Source organism: Haliaeetus leucocephalus, unplaced genomic scaffold, assembly GCF_000737465.1.
Source record: "Haliaeetus leucocephalus isolate CR32 unplaced genomic scaffold, Haliaeetus_leucocephalus-4.0 Scaffold240, whole genome shotgun sequence".
NCBI lineage: Eukaryota > Metazoa > Chordata > Aves > Accipitriformes > Accipitridae > Haliaeetus > Haliaeetus leucocephalus.
Window position 1 is genome coordinate 1,854 of NW_010972676.1, and position 20,484 is coordinate 22,337.

The 20,484-nt window shown below is 51.4% G+C and overlaps 1 protein-coding gene across 1 annotated transcript; it reads left to right on the top strand.

The window, feature by feature from the left end:
* Positions 1 to 58: 58 nt before the first annotated feature.
* On the top strand, positions 59 to 16,507 carry EFHD1 (EF-hand domain family, member D1). Its single transcript, XM_010568157.1, has 4 exons — positions 59 to 439; positions 8,240 to 8,387; positions 13,555 to 13,689; positions 14,822 to 16,507. Exons 1-4 carry the CDS (start codon positions 135 to 137, stop codon positions 14,954 to 14,956), a joined length of 723 nt encoding a protein of 240 aa, XP_010566459.1. The 5' UTR covers positions 59 to 134; the 3' UTR covers positions 14,957 to 16,507.
* Positions 16,508 to 20,484: the final 3,977 nt, after the last annotated feature.

Below are 20,484 nucleotides of genomic sequence, written 5' to 3' on the forward strand. Positions count from 1 at the left end.
CCCCGCCCCGCCCCGCCCCGCTCCGCTCCGCTCCCTTTGAGTGAGGGAATAAAGTTGCGGGCCGGGACAGGCGAGTTCGGCTGGAGCGGAGCCGAGCGGGGTAGGAAGTCGCAGTGGCCGGGCAGCTCCGGGCCATGGCCTCGGAGGAGCTGGCGCAGAAGCTGCAACGGCGGTTGCAGTTGGAGGAGAGCGGGGCGGCAGTGGAGGGCGAGGCGGCGCCGGGGACGGCTGGCAGGGGCGAGGAGGCGGCCGGGGACGAGGCGGAGCGGAGCTGCCTGACGGCCAGCGCGGGCGCGGAGCTGAGCGCCAAGCTCTGCCGGCGGCAGGACATCAACGAGGGGGCAGCGCAGCCCCGGCGGGCCGCCGTCTTCAACCCCTACACCGAGTTCAAGGAGTTCAGCCGCCGGCAGATCAAGGACATGGAGCGCATGTTCCGCCTGTGAGTGGGGTGGGAGCGGGGGTTCGCCCCCCGGGGAGGGGGGAGACGGGTTTTGGGCTCTGCTTTTCCTTCGCAAACACTCCCCGAGCTTTTCCCCGGGGGGGACATCTGGAGAGAGCCTGTTTGCTCTTGGCGAGATGTTTGCATTTTTCCGCGGTTTTGCGGTCGGGCTGGAAGAAGCTGCGGCGGGTTACCAGCGCCATTTGATCCTGATATTGTCCCTGTGTGTTTGGCGGGGGGCGGGGGGAGGAGGTTTGTAGGGTTTGTCTCTGACCCGGAGCTGGGGCTCAGTCCCGCGCTTAGATCACGGCCTGGGCTTGCCTCTGCTCTACCCGGGTTCAGGACGATGGCTGTTTGTGGTGGCACCCACGAGCTGTGGCTTTGGGGGATTCTTTGGGTGGGACAGGGGGTTGGGAGAGCACAGGTGCTGCTGCCCCACACCCTGTGGCACCTGGTGGGTCTGGGTCCTGGGGCCTTGCAGGCATCCCAGGGCATCTGCCTGCAGCCACTGGGACCCCGAACATCCCCAGCAGCTTTGCTGGCACTGGCAGGCAGTGCTGGATCTCCATCCAGGGTTCTGTTTGCCAGGCCTTGTGCTTGCTCCTTCTCATGCACCCAAACAAAGCTTGAGCACAGCTTCCTCTTGCTTCCCCCTTCCTGGGGGCCGGGATTCCCAGCAGGAAGGTTTGTATTAAAGTCAAGCTGCTGGTGGCAATGTGGAGAGCTGCTGCTGTAAGCAGAAAGGCTTGGCCCTTCTTGGGGCCAAGATCCAGCCTGCGTCTCTCCCCCATGAGTTCTGTCCTGGCTCCTGCAGTTGGGCTGTGCCTGGGTAGCTTTGGTTACCTGTGCTCAGGTTTCCTTCCAGCACCACAAAACCTTGTGCTCCTGGGGACTGATGTTCTCCCAGCCCCAAGGAGAGGGGTTGGGCAGGCAGCTGCATGAGCCAGCTGGCCGCAGGCAGGCAGGGCTGCCAGACTGGGAGTGAGCTGCTGCCAGGCACGAGGAGGCAGTGCCACAGAGGTGCTACATGGGCTGTCACGGCAAGGCACAGAGATCTTCTTCAGCTCACAGAGGTGACCGCAGCAGGGTTTGTAACTTGCTAGGTCCTCAACTTCCTACCTGGAAGCTGCCTTGGGCACCCTGGAGGCTGGGGTCATTGCGAGGAGACTGAGAGCCTGGTTGAACATTTCCACCTCCTGATGCTGCAGGGTGTTGCTAGCCCCAGCCAGGGCTGTTACTGTGGGAGACAAGGCAATGGGCTTTTGTGAGCTCACCAGAGTTCTTTGTTGGGTGGGCAGCGTTGTGTCGGCAGCTGGGCACAGGAAGGGAGGTGGTCTGGGTGAGAATGCTGTTCCGCTCGCTGCTGTGCCCCTTTTGATGACAGTTAAAGGGGATCCCACTCTGCAAAGGGCTGAGACATGGTGCTGCGAGGGCAGAAGGACAAACCACGCTGGCAGCTGTAGTGTTCAAAAGCTGTGGGCAAGAGCCCGAAGTGGGCAGCGGCACTGCCTCAGTAGGGATAAGAAAAGGAACAGTGGTGGTTTGGGAAATAGAAAGTAGAAGAGCTGAATTGCAGCTGAATTTTTCAACAATGAGTTCATTAAATGCTGGCCTTGTAAGCGGGAAACCTAGGCTTTGCTGTTGAATGCTAATCAGCTGGTCAATGTAGCTGGAAAACATTGTGTGCCCTGTGAGGACTACAGCAGCTGAGCACCAGCCAGTCATGCCAAAAGGGGCAGAAGCTGGGCTTGCACTCCCCGTGCTCTCCTGTGCTTCTCGGACAGGTGGATGGAAAACCCTGTCCTGGTTTTCACTCTGTTACAGGCACCTGATGTTAGTGGTGGCAGAGGATCTGGTCTTTGCTCCATCTGCTCTCAGTGACCAGTTTCAAGTACTGGCCAATGCCACGTGATCCAGGGAGGAGAGGAAATGTTCCCCTTAATTCCTGCCAGTCAGAGCTTGAGTTAATGTGATTAAGGCTTTTATTCTCTGTATGGCTTATTGGCCCTGGGCACCATAACCCGGGGTCTTTCTTACTAATGGTAAAAAATAAGCCTTTGACAGACAAGGATTTGTCTTCTCACTGTCACAGTTTGCCAGGGTTCTGCTGTCAGACTTCCCATCCGCAAGTGTTTCTTACCAGTTCAGTGGGACCTGTAAATCTGTTATTCGGACTAAACTTGAGCCTGTGGGACCTGGGCATGGTGTGGGCTGGGTAAGGGTGCTCCAGCTGAGAAGAGGGAGTTGCTGGCGATAGCGGCTGCTGTGGTGTCTGTCAGGGCGTCCCATGGTATGGCTGGTGGCTGTGACCACCCTGTGCCAGGGTGGAAGCAAAGGGCTTATATGAACATGGGACTTCCCAAAATCCAGTGCTCCATCCAGGTGCTGTGTGCTGCTGGGAGCATCCTTCCAAAATAGAAATGATGCTCCTGCTGTCATGGTTGGGCTCACTTTTCCCCCTCTTGTCCAAGCCTCCTCTTGGCAGCATCCCCCCATTTTGGCCCCATTCCCCTGGAGATGGTGTGTGGGTATCTGCTGCGGGAGCTGGGGCTGTGCAGGAGCCTGTGGGGGCTGCTTGGGTGCAGGCAGCTCTCGGGATGGGTTGTTTTTTTTTTTGGCAGAGGGACCAGGAAGTCTGCAGCTCAGGCTAATTATAATGTGACCTAATTAGCTGCCTATTCTGACAATGTGTGAGGACTGTGGTAACCATGATAACCTCCCTTCCCCAAGTCTTGTGAGCAAACCCTCAGGAGCTCTGGAGTCTCACAGCTCCCCTTGGTGCCATCTTGTCCAGGGAAATGGCAGAGGGGGGTGTGAAAGCCAGGCTGTGAGGCTGTGCCTGGCAGGAGTGACCTTTCTGAGGGCGGTAGGGGGGAGGAGAACAACCATCGGCTTCATCTGCACAGTGTGAGGGAGTGGAGAAATTCCAGCCTTGCTATTGCTTTTGTATTTAGGGTATTTCACATGTTGCCCATGTGTTTCATGAGTACCTTGTGCCTGGCTGGTGGGAGAGGCTGTGATGTCTCCTTGCCCTCCTGGAGCCACTTGGGAGCCCCTTGCCAGGTGTCCCTGTACCAAGGGATGTGTCAGATGTGCTGCAGCAGACCTGCTTGTTCCAGGACTGCCGTGCTCCCAGTGTGACCTGTGGTCTGTGACCAGCTGCCTCTGGAGTCCCAGTGGTCTCAGGGAGGTCATCCCTATGGGGACTCAGCCACCCCAGGTGCCCAGCACCCAGCCTGGGCCCTGCAGGCTTCTGTGCCTCGAGGTCTTGCCCAACATCTCAGAGGAAATCTTGCTGGAGGAGACTTTTGTCTTGCCATCATGTGTCCCTCCAGGAGCAGGAGAGCTCCTGCTGCCTGGCCTGGGAAGGATGGAGCTGCACAGGGCTGAGGAGCCTGTTCCTGTCCCCACCCCGGTAGGGAGGAATTGTTTCCAAAGCTCTCGGCAACAGATTAGAATATTTCAGTTGGAAGGGACCTAAAATGACCACATCTAGTCCAACTGCCTGACCACTTCAGGGCTGACCAAAAGTTAAAGCTTGTTAAGGGCATTGTCCAAATGCCTCTTAAACACTGACAGGCTTGTGTCATCGACCACCTCTCCAGGAATCCTGTTCCAGAGTTTGACCACCCTCTTGGTAAAGAAATGCTTCCTCGTGTGCAGTCTGACCCTCCCCTGGCACAGCGTTGAACTGTTCCCATGTGTCCTATCACTGGATACCAGGGAGAAGAGATCAGCACCTCCCTCTCCATGTAAGGTGAAACACAATGCTCAGAGGGAATAAAGTACTACTTAGAAAGGATTTTGAAATATTTAAGAGGAGATTATTACTACTTCAGCACCATTAGTCCGACTGCTTTATTTCAAAGCCTGTTTTAGGCCATTGCAGCATGCAGGAGTTGCAGATCAAAGTCCAGGTGCCCACAGTGTGTGGAGCAAGCTCAGGTACAGCAAACATGTACAGGGAGGGCAGGTTTTCTTTCCAGCCGTTCTCAAGAGCCATGAATGTTTATAAACTGCTCTTTGATCCTTCAGGATTTGGGATTTCTTATTCAACTATCCTTCCCCCCCCTTGTTTTTTTTTTTCAGGCAGCTGGGAAGGTGACTGCAGAGTTGGTACAGGTGATGCAGTCCTCAGCATCTCCTTTTTCCTCCCTTCTTGGCACTTCTTTCTTTTGTGGTGTAACTAACCCCCAGCTGTGCTGTGTAACACCATTACAATGATTGTACTTGGGCAGAAATCATGTGTAACGCACTTCTTGCTCTTAAGCAAGTCTGTTCAGCAAGTATTCCCTCTTCCCCCTCCCCAGTTTCACCTCTGGCTTTCCTCCCCCAGTGTTTCAGCAGCCAGGCACGCTCTGCAGCCTGGGTGGAAGTGAGCCAGCGTGGGAATCTGGGCGCATCCTTGTTGCAGCAGATTTTGGCAGCCACTGCCTATGTCTCATCTGCTGCCAGGAACACTGCTGCGGCGGCACTGCAAAACCTTATCACGTCAGCCGTGGTGCTCATGGCTGCCTGTGGTGTCCCAGCCGTTGCAGGTGGGGACCCACCATGGCACTGACTTGCTGCTGGAGTTGCCTGTCTGCCTGCAATGTGAGATATCTTTGCCCATCAGCATGAGAGCCCCTCTGTCTGCAATGCCTGCGCATCACTGGGGTGATGTTTGGCTTGCGGCCCCGGGGAGCTCTGAGTCCGAAAGAAGCAAATCTCCAGTGTCATGGCAGGACAGCGGGTGACAGGAGCGGGGGCTGAGAGGGCTGGCAAGGCACCTGAGTACTGCATACTCTTGCTGTGCCACTTCTGGAGTACAGGATGGGACGGCTCCCTGGGATGCATTTGGGGACCAAACTTGCCCTGGTGCCCTCCTCCAGCTCTGCCTTTGCTGCCTGTTAGGGCTCACTGGTGTCCATCACCATGACAGAGCTGCTCTGCAGGCAGTGAAATGGGTGTGAGTGGTATCAGGGGCTGGCTGGAGCCCTGGGCCCTGAAAGGGAGCTCCCAAAAGGCAGACAGTGGGGTTTTTGGTAGGGCTAAGTGTGCTGGGAGCATTGGCTGGCCAACAACGTGCAGCCCACACCATGCCCCATTGCACTGAGTGCCTGTGCCTGCAGGGGGGTGATGGGGAATGAATTGCGCCTTCTCTCATGCCCTATAAATATGCCTCTCCCTAAATAGTCTGGCTACGTGGCTCTGTGGCAGCCAAGTGGCTGTACACAGGTCCTAAAATACTTGGGCTGTTCTAGGAGGCAAGGGGGACAGGGAGGAAATGCAGCAGTTTGCAGGGTGCTGCTGTTGCTCTGCAGGATGGGCACTGAGCATCCAGGGGCTTCAATGTCCCTCTGTCTGTCCCCGATTGCAAGGGACTGGTAACCCTATTTCGGGGTGCATCTTGGTCGCACTAGCTTTATCCTGGCCTGGCGTGCTCAACACCTATTGTGTGACTGGTACAGCGTGCTGCTCTGCTGTGGTGGCCCGCCACTGGCAAGACCCCATTTCTCGCAATCCTGGCTTTGTGCTGCCTCTCTGCAGGGATGACAAGCCCTGAGGCTGTGCCCCATGCTTAACCCTTTTGAGACGGTGCATTTACCCCTGGGCTTAGGGCTGGGGCAGGCATGAAGGGATGGTGTTTGCCTGCGGGTAGCGTCCATAGCAGAAGGGTGAGATGAACATGGCAGGCACGGGCTGGGCATGTGCCCTTCTTCTGCATTCATCTCCATTATCCAATGCCTCCGAGAGGGGCTGAGAAGTGTCCTGACCCTGGATGGGCAGCCCTTGGTGGGGGCCTCAGTGTAGTCCTGCTTCTGCACCCAGCCAAAGGGCAGTGTGAGCTTGCTGGGACCCAAAAAAAAACCCCCAATCCCAAGTGCCTCCCTGCCACAATATGCTTTGCTGCTTTATCTGATCAAAGGCACTGCCTCTCCAATTGCCTTACTCTGGAGGAATACTTCCACATCCGTTCTCCCAAACTTAAAGGAAAATCAAATTGACAATTAAATATTGCACTTATTACACTTCTGTGAGGTCTTGAAAGTGCATCTCTGAGCTGGGCTGGGTAATGCTGTGAATGTGTGCCTTAATTAACTGACACCTTCCTTGCTGTGATGAACGCACTGCTTTTCTGCCCCGTGATGTCTTCGGTCTGTGACCTGGTTTCTGATGTAGCAGAGGTTTCTTTCCTAGTTTTTCAGTGAGCTGTCTGGCCTGGTGGGTTCACAGGTCTGTGGGGTGCAGAGAGTGCAGGCAGACTGGTAGCAGGGGCTGCGTGCCAGCCTGGTGATGTCCCTGTCATTTGGGGTCATATGGGCCTGGGACCCTTGGAAACAGGGAGGCACAGAGAGCATAAAAGCTGCTTGTGGAGGTCTTTGGAAAGCTGTGGAGGCTACCCCAGTTTGGGGGAGCAACATCCTGTGCTGGTGAAGGCAGGGGCAAGGCTCTTGGCTGCAGCGCTGCCTCACATTGCCCATGGCTGTGAGCAGCTTGGGGCCTGTGGCTTTGTTCGTGCCTTCCTCTGCCACAGCTTCCTCTGCGGCTGTGAGGCTTCTCAGCTGGAAAGGGCTTTCTTCCAGGGTAACCACAACTGTGCAGATCTCTGTCTGGGACAGCTACAGCCATTGTTTCTTTGGAAGAGAGCTAACAGTCAATGAAAGATGATGGGCGAGAGGATTTGACCAGCTCCTGCCAGCTGGGAAAGCTTCAGTGCTGTGCCTATGGTTTTCTTTCTGAATGGTTGAAAGGATTTAACTTTGTCAGGGTTGAGATGGTGGCAAGGGGGGCAGGAAGCAAGGAGGCAGTGGCAGGCTGTGCACCGGGGCTGAGCCCAGCCTGGTGGACCCTGCCCCATCTTCCCATGTGAGCCCCCAGCTCTGTGCTGGACCCTGACGGCAGGACCAGGATGAGGGAGGGCTGTCAATGGGCTGTCTGACAGTGGGGCACCCATCCCTCCAGCCTTTGGACTTTGAAACCTGGTGATGGCCCTGGTGGGTGTGAAGGGCTGGTTGCTGGGTGGGCTGGATGCTTTACTCTCACCCGCAGCAGATGTCAGGGGAGGAATTCGTGCACAGACTGAGTCCCAGACTGACCACAGTGGGTCACTACCTCACCATCCCTAAAGCACTCTGCCCCTTGCACGGGTGCGCTCTCCTCCTGCAAGGAGTCCTTGCAGTCCTTTGTGTTCCATTGGGAGGGTGGTCCCACTCCAGTCTTGCTTCTAGAGGTGGGCACTGGTTTCCTCTGCCAGCAGTCCCCCGGGATTGCCTTTCTGCTCTGCCTGGGGACACTGAATAAACAGCTGCCCTGAAGCACAGTGTTTGTGTAGTATAAAACCATGTTGGAGAGGAAAGATCTTAATTAACAGTTAGAGGGAGTGTGTTTTGCTTATGAAGAAAGATAGCTGCTTTCTGCTGGGAGGTTCTGGTTCGTCTCTGCTCCCTGTTTTTCCTTGAAACGAGCAGGAGACATGGCAGCAGCTGGCTCTGGCATGCCTTTGCCTCACTGTGCCAGTGCATGGTGTAAACTGTGTGCTGGGCACACAAGTGGGCGAGATGGAAATCCCACTGAGGTAAGCTGAGTTCCTCCATGTTCCTTCTGTGTGGGTGGTTTGGTCTGAGCTCCCCTGAGCACTTCTCTCTCTGATGAGACAGCTCTGAAAGCTGCAAGCTACTTCCCTGAGCTTAATATAGCTTCCCTTCTCCCCCAAGCTTTGAACCACCCTGTGACTTTATCCATTTGCATGGTTCCTCTTCTGGGAAGATGGATATGGGGGATGACGAGTGCTGACCCTTTCCCCTTTGCAACCCACAGGTATGACTCAGGACGGGATGGGTACATTGACCTGATGGAGCTGAAGCTGATGATGGAAAAGCTGGGAGCCCCCCAGACCCACCTGGGTCTGAAGAACATGATCAAAGAGGTGGATGAAGATTTTGATGGGAAGCTCAGCTTCCGTGAGGTGAGGGTGGCTGCAGGAGCAGACAGGGATGTGGCTGTGGGGTGGAGGGAGGAGGCAGCCAGGCCCTGTAGTCTGGCTGTAGGTAGCCCTGTCCCCTCTTTGTTTCTGCAGCTGTGGGGTGCAGTGGAGAAGGAGGCAAGCTTCCCCATGCCATGGGGAACTCAAGGTGTGGAGCTGTGTCAACATCCATCGCCATGTGGCAGTAATGGTACCTGATGCTAAAGCTCTCCAACCTCCTGTTTGCTTTGGGAGCACATTTGAGCCCTGCTGTAGCTGCCTGGGAGTGCTGCCAGAACTCCTTGCTGTAGCTGGAGGTGGCATGTCCCTTCAGTCACAAGGTCTCATTGCTGGGCTCCTGCAGTACAGCAGCTCAGGCCTCATTTCAGGTGCAGGGCAAGGGTTCTGCTCAGAGCAACTCATCTCATGGGGTGCAGGAGGCTGCCTCTTCCAGTTTATGTTGGGTCCCTCTCTGCATCATGCAGTGACCAGCCACAGCGAGCTTCATGAGGGGTGGTCACCTCCCTGCAGCAAGGAATAAATGATGTAATGCAGCAGTTTGGTACTGCATGCTGGCTCAGCAGGGACACACAGCAAACAGATCTGTCTGTCACCACTGTGCTGAGACCACTGGGAGCAGCGTGGGCAGGCCAGGAACTGCTGCTGGGTGGAGGAAGAGAGGGAATTTGAGCAGTGACCTGTAGGCACTCAAGGGTATGCAACTCATCTCAGCAGGAAGGGGGAGCCCAGATACCAAAACCTCTTGTTGCATCGTCTCCTTGTCCCAGGCTTTGATTGCTGTCTCAGAAGCATATGTCATACTGTGGCTTTCTGAATTAACCAACAGCCTCTTCGGCAGCAGGAGGGCTATTGCTGCTTGTGTCCTGCACCGGTTGTGAGGGCTGTGCTCCTGTCCTGCCTCCTCCTGCCCCAGGGGATGGCAGTGATGTGCCCTGAGCAGCTGGGCTCCCTAGTTTCTGCAGGGGCTGTGCTCTCACCATGCCTCCTCCAGGGTGGGGGTTTGGTTATGGAGAAAACGTGCAGAGCTCTCCACAGCTCAGGACATTGAGGTCTTCATTATGGAAATGTAGTGCCTGGGAGGGAGGATGAGCAGCCAGGGCCTGCCCATGACTGGCTGGGCTGGTTGGGGTGTGAGGGGTGACTGACAGGTCACAGAGCTGCTGTACCATCTCTCTGTGCTGGCATGTCACACCATCTTCCCCTGCTTTTGTCTCCCAAGGGTTTTGTTGCATTTCTTTTGCTGTAAGAGGGCAGCAGTAGAAGACAGAGGCCAAAGACTGTTGGGTTACAGCACCCAGCCTTTAGAGAGGAGGGGGAAAGACATGTAAATCTGGGAAGCGAGAGCCTGTCTGTTCACACCAGCAAAGCCCTAAGCTGGTAGCTCCTCTGGGCAGGGAAGGAGACGTGCCCAGTCAGAGGTGAACTGGGGGTAGCAAAGAATCTGGCGGAGCAGGAAGATTACTGTGCTCTTGGCCCCAGGTCAGATGGTGATTGCCAAATCACTGCGTGGGCTGGAGGAGCCCTCTGTTTCTCTTCGTGCCTCCTGGGCCACCCTTCACCCTGGGTGAAGAGCTGGGGACAGCCTCTGGGCTTGCTGCAGAGGCTATCTCCTGTGAAAGAGAAGTGCCTTTATCCTCCAGGCTCTGGAAGGTGCTGTGATGTCCTGGCACCAGTGCCAGAACAGCTCCTCTTTTGCTGCCACCTGTTTGGAGCACAGCCCCCTGCACCGCTGCCCATCAGCTGGCACGGGCTGCCTGTGCTGCCAGCCCTTGGCATGCAGCACACGGCAGCTGGTGCTGTTGTAGCTTCTCTCCAGATGCAAAACGATGGTCAAACACAAGCTTGAGTGGCACATGGGTTGGAATGAGGGAGCATCACTGACAGAGCTCTGGGGACAAATTACATGGCAGCTTTGGCATGTACCCAAAGCTTTCCATGGTAGAGAGGAGCAGGATGCTTCCTGCCTTGTTGCAGATGTGCTGTGTCCAGCTGCTGTTCGGGCAGAGGACTGGCAGGGAGGCAGGTTTCCTGGTGGGTGAGGAGGTCCGAACTAGCCCGTAGCGCTGTCCCACTCTGCTTCCCATTGGTGGTGACAAGCAAGCACATGGAGGGTGACCAAGGTGATTTGGAGTATTCTGACAACACAAGGAGAAACCCTGGTTTAAATGAGTGTCTGAACTCACCAGGGTGTGAGTCGAGCACTTGAGGGCTCCTGTCTGCCTCTCCAGAGAATAACAAGTCCTGACATACCTGCCTGAAGATTTGCTTCTTGTGGCCTGGCCAGAGAATTGGCAAGGACCTCTTTCACTTGTAATAGGTCACCTTTTGCTGCTGCTTTGAGTAGTGTCATGTCCTCCCATCCCAGGTAAGCTGTTGCCTGGAAAGCAGGCTCATATGGCTCTGACTTGCTGCTGGTGAACTGCTGGCCCTGTTAGGAGGGCTGCCTTCTACCACTGACCTTTGAGTGTCCATCAATACATCAACAATTAACTACACAAGGCTCCCTCTGTGACTCAAGCAAAGAAATTTAGGCTTAAAAATGTTAGGTACAGTGAGGGGGGGAAAAAAACCACCTTTGTCTAATTCCATCATTACCACAGGAAACCAGAGTTAGTTGCTATCGTAGTAATGTCTAACTGTAGCTGCTATCTAGAAGCCATAAAAATCCACCCACTGCCCCCCACGCCTGCACCAGCTTAAATGCTGACCCACATCATGTGTTTGCAAGCAGGCTTGGTGCAAACCACAGCCTTGGGTGGCTCTGCTTTTCTGGCTAGCTGTTGCAAGGCTGCTGCTGCTGGTCAATCCTGTACCTTCCCTCGCATCCCTGAGGCCAGCACGGTGCCCAGTGGGACTGTGTAACTGCAGCATCGCTCTGAGACCTGGTACGGTGGGGTAGGTCTTGGATCATGAAGGAAGGATGTGAGAGCAGATACATCTCTTATCTCTTCTGAGGTTAGTGGGGTGGAAAGTGTGTGTCACCTTGTCCTTGAGAGCACAGCTTTTAAAGGTACCAACATTATTCACTTTTGCTTCTCTATTGACATTTCCCTGAGGCTTAGCTGCATGTGATGTGTCCTGGGCCCAGCAAGAGTGTGAGACAGGCTGGGAATGGGAGCTGAATGACGATTGCTGGTGTTCTCTAGTTAGTAAGGACTGATGCCTCGAGGGCAAACAACTGATGAGGTGAGCTGCAGGCAGTGCTCTGACATGCGAGGAAGGATTGCTCCTGAGCTCCTGTGGAAACCAGCATGGTGCCCTGTAGTCCACCTCACTGATGTTATGCAGTGTCTGCCACAACTGATGGCTTAGTCCCTGGTTTCCTTTAACACAGCCTGCCCTTCCTGGCTGGGGCAGCCCATATTCCACTGGAGGATTGCTGCCCATCCCCTAGTTTCAGGATGATTCATGCACACTTGTACTCATGACTGGGTGTCTCCAGTCCCTCCCTGGGCGACAGCTGTACCAGACCTCAGGATTGTGCTGCCTCCGCTGCCCTTTTCCGATGCCCGGAAGCAGGACCCACAGGGTGGAGCAGAAACTGTGAGGAGGAACCATGACTAATGCCAGCCTGGCTGCCAGCCCTCTGTGTCTCCATGCCCGCTGGTGGAGGAGGGGAGGAACTAGCCTGAGCCCAGCGGATCTGAGCAGAGGGAGAGGATGTCTTGGGGAGAATTTGGTTTCTTTTTGAGCAGGATGTTCTGCCTGTTAAGCAGAGCATCATTTAATTTCTTACATATGTTTGGAGGGGTAGAAGTTCCCTTCCCAAGCACAGCCGGGTTTCTGGCTGCTCTGTGCTGACCACATGTGGGTTACAAGACAGTTGCATGAAGCAATGCCTGGTGGTACTGCCTCTGTGAAAGGGCAGCCAGCGCTGCTGTCATCTCCACACCCTTCCCCATGGGAGGCTTTCCCAAACTCTGCGTCTCCACCAGCTTCTGCGAGCAACTTGAAGCAGGCGAGCACTTCAGGGGCTGGCTCAGTGCAGATGCTGGGGCTCTGCTGCCCTCCTCTGGGATAGCTCGGGCTCTCCGTAGGAAGTAGCAAAGTCCAAAGCCTGGTAGTCTGAGGAGCACAGCACTAGAGGTATTTGATATTCCTGTGCAAATGGATCTCTAGGCAACCCTGCGTGGTATGTGCAGCCCTCTGCACTGGACTGAAGTGGTGCAGTGCTGCAACTTTGTTGCTTGTGCTCCTTTTGTACCCGGGTGACTTGTCCCTGTCTCTGTTCTTTCCACACTGTTCCAAGCGTTGAGACACCTCCTGGGGTGGCCAAGAATAGCAGGGAGTTACAGGACCTCTCAAATTATGCATAGAACATCCACATCTTAACCAGGAGTTTGGTTAGCAGGTGGAAGGTGGTGCAGAGGTGTTTATGTAGGCAGGTTTTGTCCCTTTTGTAAAAACAAAAGTGTGCTTTCCTGGAGTGTAATACAGGCTCTTTGTTTGTTTGCCTTTGGAATTCACTTGCCAATATGCACTCTGCTGTAGTGACTCCATCCAGATTTGTAAAATGTCTGTGGTCCAGTGCAGGACAAAGGCTTCAAAACAAGTTGCTCTGTGGATGCTTGTTTGAGCCACTCTATCCCAGGGCATGCACACACCTGGGCTGCTGTTCTTTCGAACAGGAGTGCACTGGCACCTCGGTTTGTAGAGCCTGGGGTTCAGGTGTAAGCCAGGGCCATCTTTGCCCTGCTTTCATTGTCACGGGGTGTGATCTGAGCCCCCAGAACACTGGAGAAGCTGGTGGGGAACTTGTGAATACACCATTAGGCTGTGGGGACATAAAGAGGTATATCTGAGCCTACCATACTGTTGTACTAGGCAGGTGGAGAGGTGGCTGCCTACCTCTGGCCATGTAGCAGCCCGGGCTTGGTAGGAGCTGTGCTTCACCAGAGCTCTTCTCCCCAGGAAACCCTCTTTTTCTATGAGATCTGTACCTCTTGTAGGCTAGCAGGGCTGTGTACTGGAGCCAGGGCACTGGAACACAAGTTTTGTGCTGCCACTTGTTATATAGATCTGGTTTCCTCAGAAACATTCAACAGAAATATAAATTCCAGTCCCCTCCAGGCAAATGTCTGCGCTGTTTGCATTTTGAGTTGTTTGAGCCTCAGTGAGCAACTTGAATGTTTCCTCTCTCTCTTGCTAGTTCCTGCTGATTTTCCATAAGGCTGCAGCTGGTGAACTCGAGGAGGACAGCGGCCTGTTGACCCTTGCGAAGCTCTCAGAGATAGATGTCTCTATTGAGGGAGTCAAAGGAGCCAAGAACTTCTTTGAAGCCAAGGTATGGTGTGGCACAGAGGAACATGAAAAAGCTCTGCACACAGGCCTTAATTGCCACTGAGACACAGACCCTGCTTGCTTTTCAGTAGAAGATACTGCCAGATTTCTCCCTAGCTAAAAGGATGCGTATTTCATGCCCCTCCCTGCCCCAACTCAGCCATAGCTTTTCCCTTCAAACTTTGTGGGACTTTAGCTACAGCCTTCCTCTGCAGATCAATCAAGACTAGAACAGCTTAATTCACCATCTCTGCTGTGGGTCTTACCCTGGTAGAGCTGACTGGCTAACCTGTGTCCCTGTGGCTGGGAGCTCTATGGGACTAGCTGGCTGGCTGCTTTTAAAGACAAAAGCATCCTGGAAACTAATGCAATGGGGACCAAGTTTCCCATTTAGCAAAACCTCCCTCAGCCAGAACACTCTGAGTTCAGTGGTGAATGGCGTATTTTGGAGTATACGATTTCAGACATCTCTTTCTCAAGCAGCTCTCTGTAACCTTTGGAATCAAAATTATTCTGTAGGGTCCCAGGGTTGGCAGAAAGAGCTTTGCACCATTTGAAGCTGACAAAGCACCCTTTTTGAAAGCTCTCTTGGAGAGAAAATAATCCTGCTTGTTTATATAAGAAGTTTTTTCCCAAGAGCATAACACAGCTATTGCACAGCAGATGTACTGAGATGAAAGCTGGAAAAATAGCCAGTGAATAAACAATGTCTCTTTGATCTGCAGATTATCTGTGGTGTAGTATGATGTTCTCAGATTTGGCTGTGATTCAGAACTGTTTTCTGCAGTAGTTTCTCTCACTGTATACTCACAACTTATGCTATGCTGCCTGCTTACAGAAAGAATATATGTGACCCACTACTGACGACACTGTCTGGGTCACTTGTTAGTGACTTATTAGTAAATGACCTTTCTTTTGTTGATGTTAAAGTCAAGGAAGCTAAGAGGTGTTGGGTGTAAATACCCAAGCACCGCAGTGTAATTAATACTTGACCCATCCTGACATTGCTTCCCAGCAGGCAGAGGGAGGTCCAGCAAACAGTTCTGCATTGTCATCTGGGAGTAGTTCAGGCTCTGGCTCTCCCTCTGATGCAAGGCCTGACGCTCTTCTATTTTCTTTCTCTCTCTCTTATAAAGGTTCAAGCCCTCTCTTCAGCCAGTAAGTTTGAAGCAGAGATAAAAGCTGAGCAGGATGAGCGAAAGCGTGAAGAGGAGGAAAGGAAACACCGCCGAGCAGCTTTCAGGGAGTTAAAGTCTGCATTTACCCAGTAACCAAGCAGCCAATATGCACTCTGAGATTGCACATGACTTGGTACCTTTCCCAGATCAGGGCTCTACCTGGAGAGAACTGCCTGGATCCTGCCTAAAACTCCTCACAGCTTCGCTAGCCTTCTTCTCCTGAAGATCCTCCTGAGTTTCTAAGGGCACAACTCTTGCAGTTACTATGCTTTCATAATGATGTGAATCACAAGAGCTGTGTACGTGCTGTTTGCTCTGAACTGTCAGGAACACATCATCCTGAAGCAGAAACAGCAGGTAGCAAATCATGGGTGAGCAGTGACAAGTGTCATGTTTGCCTACTTCATTCTTTCCTTCTTTTCTGTAAATCCTTTTTCTCTTAACCCCATATTAATTCATTCCTTGCTTGCAGGCAAGTAGTGAGGTCTTGTGTAAATCAGGGTGTACAAAGTACAGCTTGACTTCCTGTACGTTTGTACTGCTGTTGGGTGTTGTCACGCATCCTTGACTCCCTCTTCTTCCTCAAAGCCCCATGCCACAGGCACTGTGAAAACACTGTGAAGAGAGAAAGATAGTTACTAGGGTCGTGGATCAAATTAATTATCACTTTCTGTAGCATTTTCTGCCACTCAGCGTGTTGGAGAGTCTTCCAGTTTTTCTTCTCTGAAGTGCCATAGTAACAAACCTTTCAATAAGAGGCGAGATTTCCCAAGACTTCAAAGGGAGGAAGCTGGCTCTGTCTTAAACGAGGAATAGAAAACTGAGTTGTCTGACCATGTATCTTCTTTCACATTCCATCACATTTAGTGGAGCTGTACAGCTCCACTGTATTTTCCAGCCTTAGGCAGCTGTATCTGTTTTTAAGAGATATTGCCAGCTGGACAATGCAATCAGATGGCACACTGGGGTTTTCTATTTGGAAATTTGCTCATATCCTGAATCATGCAGGTGATGTTATTTGATTTTGTTAGAGCCATGACAGACAACACCAGCCCAGCATACTGAGCAATCCCTGCTGAAGAAGGGAAGAGCAATGAGGTGATCATGTTTAGCTGAACTGAATTCGGAGGGTTTGCACTATGTTATTAGCAATTTTCTTTTGCAAACACAGGAAACTTGCCCACAAATGTTAAAGTGCCCACTGGTTGTCTGGATATATACACTTTAGGTCATGGCAGGGGAGCTGTGTTCCCTCAGAGACCTCTCTCAAAACATGGATTTGCTCAAATTCTGCCTCTGCTATTGCCCCAGTTAGTGCATTTTTTTAATTTTTTTTTTCCTTTCCAGAACAAAACTCGGCAGTTGTCTTTTCACTTGTCTGTTTTGCTTCTTAAACTGTGAGCACTAAACTGTGAGCGTGGAATAATAAATAGAAAAAAACCTCTACTCTTTAATGTCAGGTGAAAGAATTGCTAAACAAGTAAACTGTGTATATATCTTCACAGATTATATTTTATAAATCACGCTTTTTTTAGCTAAATATTTATAATTAAATGTTTTTATACTTTACAACAAAGCAGATAATTTCATCTTCTATTATTTCTCCTGTTGCTGAAATGTACAAATAAAGCATTGTTATCTCCAGTCTTGCCTGTGGTTTATTTTAGGTCCTTGAATATACCATTTTGTTCAGAAATTACAGTAGTGATCCTCAGAGCTTGGCATCCTGACTTGGGTGAGTGAGGGAAGTGTTCAGCCCCTTCTTGATAGCACTTCCTCTTCTGTACAACAGTTCTGGTGTAAAAAGCCCTAATGTCTGCAATTCCTCAGAAAGGGACATGGCTGTGTAAGTATTTGAAATACTGCCCACTGCTAAATGCTGACATTTGAAGGTTGTCAGCCTTCCTGTATCTTAAAATAGTCACTGCGTCTCAGCCCTGGTGGTGCCCAAGCTGGGAACCGGGCAGGTTACTTCAGCTAGATTTCCCTTTGCATTTCTTCTTTCTGCCTTTATAGAAGGGAGAAAAAGAAACATATGTGGACATATGAAAATATGTCTAAGCATCTTGTTTCTGCTGTTGCTGATCTGCTAAGGCCAGGCAGGGCCAGTTTGGCAGGGGGGCTCAGGAGGAGGTTTAACCATGCATCATTTCAGGTACGATCCAGTGATGAAATGGAAGATGTAAATATTTTATCCAGTGCAGCTCTGCTCTGTACATTGTCGGCAGTCAATGCATTCGCTGTGTGTCTGTGAGCCCTTGGGACTCAGAGGTCAGGTAAAATCAGAGTGAAGTTCCTTAGTCTCCATTTCCACAGGAAAACTGCAACACTGCAGCTCTTGATTTTCTTTTTCTTTCTTCTCCACAGTACAGCAAGCACTGCTGACTCGTGCTGCTTTGCATGTGCAGCTGGGTGAGCAGCCTGGGGCAGCAGGAGGAGAGGGTGGAAAAAGGGCTTCCAGTGGTTTTATTTTAATAGATTTGAGTCAACTCCAGCTAACAAGTTTCAATAAGGAAATGAGCAGTGTGTCTGTGGTAGCTTTGTTCAGTTCAAATAGGTTTTGTTAGTTGGGGCCTTTATTCAGTGCAATGAACAGTAAGTGCTTTTGGATGTACATTTATTTTGAAGTTGCAGCAATGTGCGTTTTGAAATTAGCTTTGCAAAAATTGACATTGGTAAACTGCTTTCTAAATTGTTCTGTTTCACTGGCAACTATTGGACTGAATAGCAATGTCATTAGGTTATGCAGAAGTACTAAACAGACATTGTCTAGCTAGTCTCCCATCTAATACTTACTGGCTGACAATACTTCATTGTATTTACCCATAATTAATATATCACAACCGTTGATGCTCTGGCCTCCTTTTATGCCTGATGTCACCACAGGTGGCTCTTAAAGGTCCTGGCAATCCCAACTCTCTTTACGGATACCTGCTGGTACATCAATGTCGGAATCGCACTGCTGACATGCTCCAAGTCACTCTAAGTCTGTTTGTGATTGCAAGTAGAGAAGTTTGATGAAAAACCTGTCGTGTTTATGGGTCTCTCCCAGAATGGACGAAGATTTGCCTCAAGTCACTCATCTCCTAGAACGGGAACTCCCTGGAGGGTTTTTGTTTAAAGTTTCCCAGAGTAGGAGACATATAGTAGAGGAGCCACTAGTACTTCAGCCTGCACTGAGGATGGGTTCAGCCTGTCTGGATACTCGGATCAGATCGGAGTGTGTTTCTCAATGATGCTTCTGTTACAGCAGCCACTGTCACTAGCCGCTAGGGACAGTGTGTGATGGCAGGAAGTCTTGCCTACAAAGCTCAGTGTAAACACAGGAGAGAAAGGGAAACAGTATGATCAGGTTCTTCCTGGCTTGGGGCTCAGGTTTTATCTGTGAGGATTAAGGTGACCAAATAAAATTTTAACCTTATGGGAGCATCCAAATAAATCCCTTGCAAGATGGATTGGAGTAACCGGAGTGCTTTATTGTTGCCTTTCAAACTCAGCTTGCCACATGTGGGAAAGACATGTTAAAATAATTGGGTGTTTCAGAAGTAGCAGTGTATTTGTGGTAGTCTGTCTTTCAGCACAAGCCATCTGAGGTGACAGATGCATTGAAGTGACTGCCTTTAAAAACTACAGTTGGATGTTCACCTGCCTGCCTTGTCTGTTGTTTTTATTATTTTTAGGGATGTGACAAATGAGGACATGGAAAACAGAGGCTGCCAAGAAGACACTGACCCTTCTCAGACAAAATCCCTGATATTTTGACAAACAGGGGAGCCACTTTTCCAAATGACAAAAAGTGGGGGTGGTGAAGAGAAACATGACAGATTCTGCCACATCTTCTGGGCTGCTTTGTGACCATTATTTACCATTTCAAAGCTGTTCTCCATGTTTGTAGCTCCACTACTGTACCATACTGAGGGAAGCAGGCTCTCACTTCCAAGTCAGGATGGGTGAAAACAATGGGTCAATAGGGAAGGTTTTTAGTTTGTTAGGGATGCCACTTCCCTGCGCGTGGATTTTTAATAGTGAGGATGAATTGGCACTGTAATCCAGGGCTCTCAAATACATCGTGCCCTTGGTACCCAGACCAGCTGCTGGGGTGATTTCACACCTACACAGTATCAGCTAAAGTCCTGGAATTGAACCATGCAGGAATTTAACCGCACAGGTACAGTCTTGAGTTTTCATTACAGTCTCCCTGTTCTGCTTGAATGAGTGTTGTGGAGGATTTTAGATGCATCTGCTATTACCAAAAAAAAAAAAGTAACCTGAGTTTCCTTGAGGTATTTAAAAAAAAAATGCCCAAGTTCTGCAGATGAGGCATGTTTCAGACACACCTCTTCTTGAATTTTTTTGTCTCAATAATATCATGTTTGTGTGAACTGGGATAAAAAAATTTCCACAAGTGCTAAACTTCTCCCATCTCAGATACAGCTTGTCTTGGAGCATGTGCAAGTATTTTTGAGTGCTCAAACTCACATTTGATAAGTAGCGTAACAAGGCACAGCCACTTCTGCAGTCAAGTTGGAAGTTCTCACTGACAGCTTGCAACTCAGGGCTGCCTCTCTCCCTCCCCATACCCTTATTAGTATTGGCTTAAGCTGTGTGACAACAACCAGGGGGATCAAATGCAGCTTATCAGAGACCAGCCCTTTGCTAGAGAGCTTTGCTTTTACACACCAGCCTCCTACATGAGAAATTTCATTCTAAGATTTTTGGGTGAAGTAGTCTTATGTTGCTCTCAGCTAAAAATAAGCCCCAAGAATTACGGGCTTTCAACCCATTAGTTCAGAAGAATCACTTGTGTTCACTGTTGCACTGTTTTTGGCTGGGGTTCAGTGCAGAATGACAAGTATTTATTCACCTAGAAGAGGAGGGAGAAAGCTTCATGGACTGTGGCTGAAATTACGATTGGATTGAAATTGTTTCAGCTGAAAATGGTTATACCTTCAATAGCACATAACAGCCAAGAGCAGTTTTTTAGGCTGAAGGAAGCACATGGGGCTATTCTGCATCATGTACTAATATCAGTTTTAGGACTAAAAATAAACCACTATTTTTAGCTGAAAAACGTTTGCTGTGAGCTCCCTGATTTTTCCATCAGTAAATCTGGAGTCAACATATGTACCACCTAATGCCCTTCCCCTGTAAGCAGCAGGGGCCTCCTCCCAGGCTGTCTCTCCCACAGCAGCACACCCGCAGGCCTGATCCCCGTGGCACGCGGCCTGCCCTCCGTGCCTGCACACCACCTGTGCTTAAAACCTCCTCGCTTCTCACTTAAGGCAGTTTCTTGTGGCCTTTCAGTGCCACCAGTAAAGCGGAATTACCTACGCGTAACCTACAAGGAGGGAAAGGGGAAGGCTGCGAGTGATAACGGGTGCCCCCCGGGGAGCGCAGGCAGCGGCCGAACAGTCATTTACCTCAGCGGCCCAGAACCCGGCACCGAATGGCCGCGTTGCGCCTGGCGCTGTGAGGCCTGCTCACTGGCAGGAGGCTGACGCGGTAATTTAATTGTCGGGGGGGCTCAGGCTGAGGGCCACACGGTGCTCCGGCAGAGGAGGCGGGGCGGGAGGCGCAGCGGGCCCGGAAGGGGGAAACAACCGGTTCCCCCCCCCCTCCCC

Coding starts and splice junctions, on each gene's coding strand:
- EFHD1 (XM_010568157.1), top strand. CDS start 135: ATGGCCTCGGAGGAGCTGGCGCAGAAGCTGCAACGGCGGTTGCAGTTG. Junction 440..8,239: donor ATGGAGCGCATGTTCCGCCT/GTGAGTGGGGTG, acceptor TGCAACCCACAG/GTATGACTCAGGACGGGATG. Junction 8,388..13,554: donor GGAAGCTCAGCTTCCGTGAG/GTGAGGGTGGCT, acceptor CTCTCTTGCTAG/TTCCTGCTGATTTTCCATAA.